The sequence below is a fragment of the Corythoichthys intestinalis genome, chromosome 20, assembly GCF_030265065.1.
Source record: "Corythoichthys intestinalis isolate RoL2023-P3 chromosome 20, ASM3026506v1, whole genome shotgun sequence".
In the NCBI taxonomy this organism is placed as follows: domain Eukaryota; kingdom Metazoa; phylum Chordata; class Actinopteri; order Syngnathiformes; family Syngnathidae; genus Corythoichthys; species Corythoichthys intestinalis.
In genome coordinates this window covers 21,139,673-21,151,713 of record NC_080414.1, presented here as the reverse complement: position 1 = coordinate 21,151,713, position 12,041 = coordinate 21,139,673, and the positions used below count along the sequence as shown (strand labels likewise).

The window sequence follows — 12,041 nt, the reverse complement described above, 5'->3', positions numbered from 1 at the left end:
CTTGAACGGTCTCAATGGATAAAAGCAGTCTGAACGGGCACGCCAAAAAAACGGATATGACAAAAAATCGGATTCGTGCATTAAGACCTGTAGTATGAACGTAGCCTTAGAGATGGTTTTGTATCCTTTCCCAGCTTTATACAAATCAACAATCCTTGATTTCAGGTCTTCAGACAGCTCTTTTGACCGAGCCATGATGCACATCAGACAATGCTTCTCATCAAGACAATTCTGTGATTTATAGTGGGTTGGGCGCTTTAAACCACTCATCAGTGATTGGGCACACACCTGACTTAAATTGCTTGGTAAAAATTGGTTCAATTGCTCTTTAAGTCTCTTTAGGCAGAGGGTTTACTATTTTCCCCCTTCTGTTATTGTTTGCATGCTATCCTCATTAAAATATGAAAACCTATTAATGTTTGGGTGGTTTTAGTTAAAGCAGACACTGTTTTTACATATGTGTGATTTTGACAAAGAACAGATCACATTTGATGGTGATTTTATGCAGAAATGTGAGAAATTCCAAAAGGTTCAGATACTTTTTCATACCACTGTATGTAATTTCATGACACATTTAGAGACCTTGTGGCATTAATTTTAATCAACAGCAACTCTCGGACAATGTCCGCCCTTTGAGAGGGATGAAAATTTACAAATTTATCGGTTTATTTGTTATTCCCTAAATGCAATATCAATCAAAATTTTGTATTTTGACCAGTGACGAGGGACGAGGGCAAAAATTATAGTTGGGTGATGTCTTTCAGTGCATTCACAACCATGACCAACAATTTTCTCACACTGCGACGTGTTCCCAAATGTTGTCGTCAGTACTCCGTTGGGGGAATTAGTTGACGCCAAGTAGCAGTTGGCTTGTTTTTTTGCATAACTGTCAATCAATGGTGACACAAACACCCACTCTTGACGGCGTATAACACTTGAACGTCTGAGATTAGAAGCTTGGCTGTCACTCAAGGCGACGTGTTAAACAGGAACGCCGGGTGTGCGTTCAAAAGCATTAGATTTTCATAGAGATACCAAGGACTTGAGGGACCCTCTCTTATTGGAGGTGGAGAGCTTATTCCGGAATTGCGCGTGATGAAAGCGTGATGAAAGCTCTCTTCTCCCCACGCACACTGTCTCGGCTTCATTTTCAAGCCGAGTCGCGTGGTATTCCGTTGTTTTTCCGCGCGGGGGTCGGCAGGCAGGGAAAATACTAATGAATTATGCATCTTTGTTACAGATGATCATTCCAGGATCACCTTGAAAGCAGAGAATAACCATAGCGGCTCCGATTACATCAATGCCAGCCCAATTGTGAGTATTGTTCAGTCAACGCTGTGTTTTTTGGGCTTGTGTCTGCTTTTTCCATTTGGCTCGTCATCGATTTGAGTCTATTGATCTTTTTTTGCAAAACTTTCTTTCCGAGCTGGGATGCGTTTTGTGTGTTTCATCAATACAGAACGAACAACACGCATCTTTTGTTACAAGTGTATACATCTCTAGATATATCCAAAACTATGCGGGAGTGTGCTAAGGCTATTTTTTTTTTTTTTTTAAGTACTCCCACCACCATCACCACATGTTGTCAGTTGTGATTTCCCCCGAGGTTACTGCAAAGGGACTCCATCAAAAGCAACAGGAAGCTATGCATTTCAAATACAGTATTTGGGATTTTCCAAGCAGATAGACGAGGGAGCCGCACTAAAAGCTTTATACGCCTCTCAAACAAACAAACAATCCGCTCTTTTACATGCTCCATTTTCTCTGATGGCATATTCACACATCGCTTTTTCAAGGTTGCGCTCAACAAAGAATAACATTTTGGGGGTTAAACGACCGAAGGGATGCAAGTGGGCGAGGAAGTGGCAGGACACGGGAGGAGGATTTGGGGGGGCGGATGAAAGAAGGGTAATTACACCACAATAGGGACCCCCGGCTGTGTCTAGCAAAACTGATAATTATGTCTGTCAATGTGGCTTTTTCCTCTTCATTAGCTCCGAGGCTGCAGTGTCCGAATAAAAAATAATCAGGCTCACTTCATGGAAGCTAATGAGCTAACTTAGCTGTCCTCACTCCTCCACCTTCTTGTCAAATATCAGTTATGCCTTGCAAAATTACGAAGATGCTTGAATAGTTTGGTGCGATCACCAGTTAGTCATAAGCAATTTTCAGGCTCAGGAGCAACACAGTGGTATCTCGACATACGATCGCTTCGACACGAGATCTTTTCGACATCCGACGTAAAATTTGACTCGCCGTTTGTTTCTACATCCGACGAAATGCTCCAAATATGACGATTTATGACAGCTTTGCAATTACATTGTTTTCCCGCAAGACGGACGCACGGCGGATTTTCATGTGAGAGAAATCAACATGGGTTTCAAGAATGTTAAAGCAGGTGATGAAAAAAGGAAAATGGTGAGGCTTACCATTTAAATGATGGAAATGATAGATAAATATTAGCGTGGGGTGCGCGTCGGTGAGCTGCTTGACAATACTCCTCCGACCTCCGTTCCCCAGTCTTCATAAGTTAAGGTGCCAATTATTATTGTACCATCGCCAAAGAGATCGCCAGCTTCGTCAGGTTTTTAATCATTTATTTCAGAACTTGTGCAACACGCCAACTGCCCGCGGCCGTTGACGCCAGCAGCAACAGGACGTTAAAAGAGAAAGTAATATCTCAATTGCACTTTCTCTCACTCTGTCGTCAGCTACGCGGTGCGTTCAGGTACATCACGCAAAATACATCCGCCACATTAGAACCCAATTTGTTCCATTATGACAGGTATTATTATTATTATTATTATTATTATTCATTTATCTATTTATTTTAATATAGTTCTTACAGTTTGTCTACTTGTTTTATTGTACACTGTTTGAGCTGCCGCAGTGCCTGAATTTCCCTTATGAGGGATTAATAAAGTCTTATTTTATCTTATATTATCCCAATTTCTATTCATAATTTATTTGTTTGGGTTAGGGTTTGTAATTGCTATTTGCAATAGTAACAGCAGTATTTCTTCAGGATTTAGTGTAGGTTTTCGGGCTGTGTAACGAATTAATGCAATTATAATGTATTCTTATGGGAAAATCCTGCTCGACATACGGCCATTTCGACTTACAAACAAGGTCCTGGAACAAATTAACTTCGTATGTAGAAGTACCACTGTACTTGAAGACTCAGATATGACTTTAAGTTGTCAGGAACAAACAACTGGGGGGAAAAAAATACATGATTATTTTTAAACCTCAATTCAACAGAGTTGCTTGGCAGATTATCTGTTCAATTGCAGCAAGGTGTTTCATGGCCTAGAAGCTCCCGATGTTGTGCAATTTATCATAAACTAAAGCACATATACTGAAGTAGGGCTGTAGCTATCGATTATTTAAGTTATCGATTAATCTATCAATTAGTTAGTTCGAATAACTGAGTAATCGGATTAGGAACATTTAATGTGTTGCAGAATAAAATTCCCGAGTGTTTTTTTTTAACTATGCAGAATTGCACTTTCATGTCCCAAGAGCAATAAATGCATTTAACAATAAATTAAAATACCTAAGCTTAAAAAAAATAATAAAAAGGGATCAAAGTACAACGAAAGAAAAATTGGCTAACTTGCATAACAAAAGTCAGCTAGCTTAAACGCTATAAAATGCTAACCTTTTTTTTTTTTTTTTTTTTTTTTTTACAATGCTCTTACCAAATTGTCCAAGCATATATTCCCACAATAAAAAAAATCAAAATATACTTCTAAAGTAAATTTCGGATGCATAAACAATTATATTATTAGCTCAAACGAAAAAATTACAACCTTATGTTGGTCTTAGCAGGGAGCAGCTGGATCCAGCCATGTTAGATAAGTTGTCATATTCACTGTTGCCACTAATGGGCAGTGTATACACCTAGATCAATAAAACTAAATGTAAACTCTTTAAAAACAAAGCATTACAAAACCACTCTAATTAAATGAAGCATCAAAGAAACAAAATTTTATTTGAAGCTTTTTTCCAATCGAATTACTCGAGTTAACTGATTAATCGTTGAAGAACTATATTTAAGGTACATTTCAATAATTTCCAATACTATTACTATGTTGATGTTCCTTGGCAATCCATTCTAATTTTAGTGGTTTAAATTAGCAGTAATTTTAAGCAATTTCTTTTTTAATTATTTCTTTCAATCATTTGGGACTTGTTGGTTCCAATGGTGATGACAACAGATTTGCAGATATTATTTGCGTCTGATTTACATAAATTGATTTTGAGGTCATTTCTTAATCAACCACTTAATAAATATTGACTAATTCTTTCTCTGTCCAAGGAGCACCCTCGCACAAAGTTTGGTGACTGTAAGATTCTCAGTCTTACTCACACAGACAAATGGATTCCCGTGATTCATACAAAATGGAAAAATTTGACCTTTGCTTCCAACTTTGCTGTAATTATTGCGAAAACGCCTCAGAAACGGTAGTAGGCGTGATCATTGCATGCTGCTGAGTGAAAATAGTTGTGAATGTACTTTGTATGTTTTACATTTAATGTGTCTACTTATTGAGTTCCAGAAGTAAACTATGTAATCTGTAGTCTGTTAATTCGAAATAGGCATGTGCCTGTATGAGATTCTGACTCTATGATAACCTTATGCAAAAGGTTTCACCGGATCACGATATTGCAATTACAGCTCTAAAATGTGTTACTTTGAGATATCTGGGTTTATTTTTTGTTTTTAAACATAATAGCAAATTGGAACATAAGTATAATGTTAAGTTAAAATAAATTTAAAAAAAACAAAACAAATATTCTACAGTAAATAAAATTAAAATAAATGCAGTCCTTTTGGTGAGCGTAAACCCAAAGCCACAGTTTAACATTATTATCATCAGAACAAAAATAATTGAATTCCATAAAATGCATGTGTGTATGACTCGTATTATGTTTACATTATACACACACTCTTTCTCAACACAGACTGTTGCCAGAAAGAAAAAAACACGTTTCACCACCGCTAGACACACTAAACACGTTGGAGTTAACTCTCGTAGCTGGTGGTAAACAGTCATGATATTGTTTACCATCCTTTGATTTTCTATAAATGTGAAATCATATTGGAGGTATTGCCTCCTCGGCAGCCAACCTCCGCAAACATGTTTTACATGTCCGTTAGCCCTCTTGTTCTAAGCCACGGCCGTCCGTAACCAGTGTTGTTAATCTTACTTTTAAAAAGTAATTGATTACAATTACAGTTACTTCTCCCAAAAAGTAATTGAGTTAGTAACTCAGTTACTTGAATGTAAGAGTAATTAGTTACTTGGCAAAGTAACTGGTGTTACCTTTCATGTTTTTTTACCCCCCCCCCCCTCAAAAAAAAACATAGTAACGTTTGCTATGAAGTCATTTAATGTTGTGAATCAAACGTCACTGCATTAGTTCCTTCTGTCTACTTTCAACATGTGAAAGTTTTATAACTGTTTCATCATTTAAAGATGGATTCAAGTCAATATTTTGCCGTTTTAGGAGTATTTTAGATAAAAAGTTACTTAGGTTGGCTAGGAAGGTTCTCTACAACAGAGCCTTTCTGAGAAGTCTACTGCTTTAAGATGGCGGCTGTTTACTAACACCAGTGAGTCTATCATTTCGCATATAGTTGCTTATACATGTGCTTACGCCGCCGTTTCTGTCATTTCGCATCTAGTTCTATATACATTTGATAGCTACCGTGGCATCATGTGGGCGTAGTTTGTAGGCTATCGGCTACAGTCAGGTATTATTGGAGCCATCTAGCAGCGCATTTGCGACGGCATCACGACTACCTTGCCTCCTCCCCACTCCCGCTCTGCGTGAGTCCGTGTCTCTGACTTTTCTCGCGTCATTCAATCAATGTAGTAACGCATAGTAACGTACGCCTTTACATCCTCAGTAACGCTAACGCCATTATTAACAACACTAACTTTTCATAGCCGAAGTATTCCCATACCACCGATTTGGTTTTCTTCGATGGGGGGGAAGCCAGCCATCGTGTAGCACAAGGGAGGGTTGAGCCTTGCAGCTGCAACGAGGGATTTCTCCCTGCATCTATGGTACATAAAAAATAGCTAATACCTTAGGGAAGGTATGACGGAAATTTTTTGCGGTTTTGAAACCGTGACGTTTTCATACCACGGTATACCTTGAAACCGGTTATCGGCACATGCCTAATTCGGAATATGTTAGTTCTGAGTTTGTTTAATCGAGGTTTAACTGTAGACAACATAAATGCACGCTTAGTCCGAAACAATACATGGCTAGCATGCACAACATTTCGATAGTGAGGAACAATACTCAAATAAACAGCAAGAGTACTCTGATACTCCCAAAACTTTGACATTAAGAGACAAAACTTGCGTAGTCAGATACAGCAAACAAAACGTGTTCATTTTGGTATCGAAAGTCTTCTGCAAGGCAATGTCAGGTATTCGGCTTGTGTGGTTTCTTTTGTGATATAAAAGCAGACTAAAGCGGCGAACGCAGAGAAGACATTTTGTGTGAGCCTTTTTACCTCAAAACGAATGAGAACGACTTTCGCCCGCGTCGTCGTAATCGCCTCGGAACAACGGCAGAGTGGAAGACGGCCGAAAACGCAGGACGGTTCTTTCATGTTTGCGTTTTAGTATTCAAGCGACGGCGGCTGAAACGTGTCTGTGTCCTTGAGATTGGCTAAACGAAACGGCGGCGCTTGCGTTTGGCTTTCATTTCAGCGGGGGGAGGTTTTTTTTCCCACCCCTCCTCTTCTATCAAAAACCATGTGAGGAATTTTAACCAGGAAGCGTGGAGAGAAAAAAAATTGCTAAAGTACAACAATGTTCCAGTGATCTCTTTTTTGCATGCGTGTAACGTTTAGGGAACTGTACATCATTGGAAATATCAGATTTTTTGTCATCTTTTAAGATAATTGACAATCTATAGACACAGCATCAGGTACTGCTGCCTTCATGAAGATAAGCGTTTATTGATTCTTCACTGGGGAATTGTTCGTGTGACAACTGCCTGATAGAGGGACAAAAAAAATTACAATTGACAACCACATTAACTCATTGGCTGCCATTGACAATGATAGATGTCAAATCCATTTGAACTTCGAGGAATGGTCGTATATCAGTGCTAATGACTGCGATAGACAGCCATCCATTTTGACTGATGATTCACTCCCATTCAAAATTGGATATGTATTCCTGTCAAATGGCAGTCAATTAGTTAAAATTTGCTGTGCTGAGTTACAGGGCTTATCAGTACTCCTTTTACTCAGAAAAATAGTCATATTTGAGAAACCCTTTTTTACCCTTAATTGTTGTTGTTGTAAATTACCCCCCCAAAAATCTGAACATGAAATGTTCTTTCAGTAGTGTAATGTCTCAATTATAGTAAAAATATAGTCAATAATATTTAGACATTATATTATTTAGTTACTTTTTAAAGTATTGTAACTATTTTACAAATATTACAATACCATCGAGGGCTTTTTGTGATTAAAAAAATAATAATAATAATTTGTGTGTTGAGGGCTACTAAGCATTTATGATGGGTCCATTCACTTCATACATAGATTGTATACTTGTATTTTTTTTTTTTGAATTTTTTTTTTTTTAAGTCCAAATCTTTTATCTGAAAAAGTGGACTTCTGGTGTTTTTCTTAACAAAGTTTACTGAGACTTTTTCACTGCTTTACTAATTATTAACGTATCTACCAAGTTTCACGCAATACATTTTGATTGAATCATTAGCATACATCTACGCACTTAAGCAATGACTATAGACTTCATAATGATATTGACGGGTCATATTTAACCTTCGAGGAGGGGGCCATCCCACAATCAGCTTCAGTTATTCGCAGTCTGCCGCAGTGACACATGCAGCGATCCAACGCCGGATTTATATTGAAAAAGTACTAAAGCTGTACAGCATACAAACAGGAGTGATTGTCTCAGGAGTGATTTGTTCGAGGATTCAAGGTAATTATTATGTTTTTCGTTTTGCCTAAAGAATTTTCAACGTAAAAAGCTCTTTGTTGTACGTCTGCCACCACATTGTCTAACAGACTAGCATCATTCTTCGACATATTTGCGTAAAATAAATGCTAACTGCTCGGTTTTTTGCTTTTAACCAAGCATCGAGACTGTCTTACATCCATATCTAAAAAGAATTCAGGGATTTAAGCATTTATTCACAAGAATTTTCACCGGAAAAACTGTTTACATATGGCGGCTGCCACATTGACTGACAAACTAGCATCATACTTCGATATATTTACATAAATTAAATGCTAACGGCACGTTTTTTTTTTGTTGTTGTTGCTTTTAACCAAGAATCGAGACTGTTTTGAGTCCATATCTATAAAGAATTCAGGGATTTATTCATTTATTCACAAAAATGTTCAATGAAAAAAGGTCTTTATCTGTGATTCCACTTAGTCAGCTTTTGACGGCCACGCCAACAATGCAGGCCCCCTATTAATCAGCCCCGCGCCCCGTCAATATCATTATGAAGTCTATGCGATGAGCGCATTTAGCAAGTTTTAGCCGGACACCCGCGATAAAAATGGATTGGACGTTTATCTCAGTCAATGGCAGCCAATTAGTTAAAACAGCACTGAATAGGGCAGCAACTACCAATTATTTTTATAATCAATTAATTGGATGGTTAATCGGATAAACGGCACCTTTCTCAATTACCTTCACAATTTAACTTGAAGTTGTTTTAGGCATGTTGTAAGTAACAATGATGACAAAATGGATGACTATTTCCTTCAAAAATTACATTTTATTACAGCTTCCTGACCCTACTGTAGTCTGCAACTGTACTGTTTTAAGTACATAAAACTTGTTCAAGTTTTTAATAAAGGTTCTGACCATACACCATAAAAACAATTTCTCAGTACACAAATCAGACAAAAGTCCTGCTCATTTTTCTCTGGTGGGCAAAATGCTCATATAAATTGTGGCAATGACTTATTTTCTTCAAACAAACTACCCAACAAAATTGAATAAACGGACTGTAATGAATCAGTTTTCTTGATCAAACAGCTGTTCATAAACACAGTTCAAACCCAATTTCAAAGCACACTCTCTTGTACGACAATCTACAGTTTGAATGGGAGTTTGTGTTGAAAGGAGATGATAAACTCTAATATGAATGGGTTTATGCGTGTGGTTTCTTTATAAAAAGGGATGAGACAAGTTTACAGTCTAGCAATAACTCAAGTGCTGATATGCTTCTCCAAAACGCAATACAAGCGGACACTTAAGACACTGATTAGCATAATCGCTAACTAGCTTAGCGCTCCATGCTAAGTAGTAACGTGTCATCAACAAAGAATACAAATAATACAATTGGCTTCATTTACTCACGTCTGACAGAGGCACATTGGATCTAACAACACACACTACTCAAGACAATCTAACTTTTCGCGTAAATATATATTCAGCAACTAAACCTGAGTGTAACAGTGAACTCTCTCTCGCTTGTGTTTTAATTACTGGCGCGAGCGCAGACTTACATTACACACAAACAAGGACCCAAGCGGGACTGCTCATAGCTGCCATAGCTGTCAAATTTGTTGGCAACTAATTTATTAATCGATTTATTCGATTAGTTGTTGCAGCCTTAGCAATGAATTTTGGTACAGTTTTGATTTGATATCGAGTGCATTCTTATTGAATCATTCACACACCACTACACACTTTAGCAACGTTTTGACTAATTAGGACTGCCTTTAGCCACTTTAAGCAAAAAATACGCCCACTTTTAGCGACTTTATTCTGCGACGCAATGCGAGCACTTCAAGGACTTTGAGATTTCCACACAACAATTAGTTTTGCGCTTGGTCTACAAAGCAGGTGACGTTTTGAAACAAATCCCATTGGCGGGCAGGAGGAAGACTCTGAACGCCTCAGTGAATGTAAGAGGGAAGAAGCGATAGTCTCCGTCCAGATGGAGGATTTAAGACGATGTGTTCGCATCCATCCAAACACGGCGTCACACTCTGTTCTCTCGCTCCCAGATGGACCACGACCCCCGCAACCCCACTTACATCGCCTCGCAGGGCCCGCTTCCCTCCACCGTGGCCGACTTCTGGCAGGTAAGGCTCGTCTGCCGCCGCTTGCCATCACTCAAACTGATTTGTTTCTTCAGCCGTGAGGTTTTGGAATAATCACAGTGGAGACGCACACAGTGGGGAGGAAGAAAAAACATCTGGGTTACACGTTCTCTGTTTTGTGATGGGAGCTCTCAGCGGGAGATCAGCAAGCCCCAGTTTGCCTCTCGTGTATTATTCCTGCTAAAAATATTGACTCAACTATATTTTTAACAAGCCCAACGATTTAAACAATGCTTAACACTCTTCGCAAATTGACATTTCCTCAAACAGTGGGGGTCTGGTGGCCCAATTTCCACTTAAGATAAACAAATGCTTCCCACAAATTATAATAAAGTTCTTTTTTTTTTCCCTACCAGAAGAAAAGTATAATGAGTCTCAGTTTGTAGACTGGAGACTTAACGTTGAAACTCTTTGCCAACCGGAACAGTAACATGTACTAAGGAACCATGCAGGCTCTCAGATTAACGTTGTAAACAATATCCCTGCGTGGCATTAAATTTCATGTTGCACTGACGTTAACAACTGTTAGGTCTCCCCAGCCCGTGCGCATCTGGGGGCTGGGCCAACCTACCCAACCAGCCAGGAAGATGCTTACTGTTTTTCCTGTTTCTTTTATGCTGTGTGGTGGAATTTGTTCAATAAGAGTCATATCTCATTAGTTTCAGTTTTTGTTTTTGTTGGGGTTTTTTTTTATTTAAAAGATAAGCAAAAGTACAAAAATGCAAAGTACATTTGGGAATTGGAATACAGCTTTAGTCTCATTCCTTCGTAATGTAATCAGCGCGGGTCCTAAGAATGTGAATGCTGGGAACAACTGGATGTTGGTCAATGATTCAAGCTTGAAATCATGGACAAATATGGGCGAGGTCCATGTGTAGTTGACTTATATGCCCCTGAAATTGAGGAAATTGTGAAAAAGGTGAAAAAAAAAATGATGGTTGAGTTTAGTGTAAATCAAGTGAAAAGTTGTGAAAACCGTTATTTCGTTCACAAGATTGATTTTACTTACGTTTGCAATGGTTAGAGGTAGAGTTGTTAATAAAAGCATTTTAAAATGATATTGGATAATATCGACATCGGTTTTGGGCCAATATGCATGTTCCCCTCAAAAGTGAATGTAGAAGCCTTCTGCCTTTGTACAAGGGCCGGTCACAGCTTCACACAGCAGTTATGCTTATTGACCATTATTTGTCTGCGAACTAGATGCTTGAGATTTTTTATGGGAGCAGACCATTTGCTTTCGTAGTGCAAAAATTAAAATGAACGATAGATGTGCAATTTCAGCACTTTTCCCATAACTTCAGTTGAAGTTGTTCTTATTTTTCACAGAATGTTTATATGGAAAACCTTGAAGTTGTTACATTTATCATTATTTAAAACAACCAGTGGGGCATCACAATACAATTACAGGTAATCCCCAGGTTATGAACGAGTTCCGTTCCTACATTGGTGACGTAACACGAATTTCCGCATAAGTCAGAATTAACCCTTTAAAAAATAACTATCCAAAAAGTCCAAAAGTATTTTATTTGCTTAATGATGGAGGATACACTGCCCTCTGGTAGCAGTGTTGGGTGTAGCTGGACTATCGCCTTGGCTTCTTTTTCTTTTAATTTTTTTTTTTTTAATTGAACAATAGAACATATAAAATAACAAATAACAACAGTATATAACCTTATGAACAATTTTGCTATTACATAGTAAGATTAAAAATAAGAATTAAAAAAAAAATTTTTTTTAATGTTCTAAAACAGACTTGCATTTATTGTTTTGTATCATATTAAGGGATGTGAAATATAATTAAATTTCAACAAAGAATAATTTAAAGTTCGGATTTACATTTTGAAACTTAGATTTATGAATATGATATTTCCCTATCAATATATGAAGATTTAATTTTGTAAATATATAT

At 37.8% G+C, this 12,041-nt stretch overlaps 1 protein-coding gene across 1 annotated transcript in view; it reads left to right on the top strand.

Moving 5' to 3' along the window:
- ptprn2 (protein tyrosine phosphatase receptor type N2) overlaps positions 1-12,041 on the top strand; it is a 290,172-nt gene that overhangs the window by 249,053 nt on the left and 29,078 nt on the right. Inside the window, exons 15-16 of the mRNA XM_057823858.1 lie at positions 1,241-1,314; positions 10,034-10,111. Coding sequence (XP_057679841.1) covers positions 1,241-1,314; positions 10,034-10,111 — 152 coding nt within the window. The remainder of the gene's footprint in view (positions 1-1,240; positions 1,315-10,033; positions 10,112-12,041) is intronic.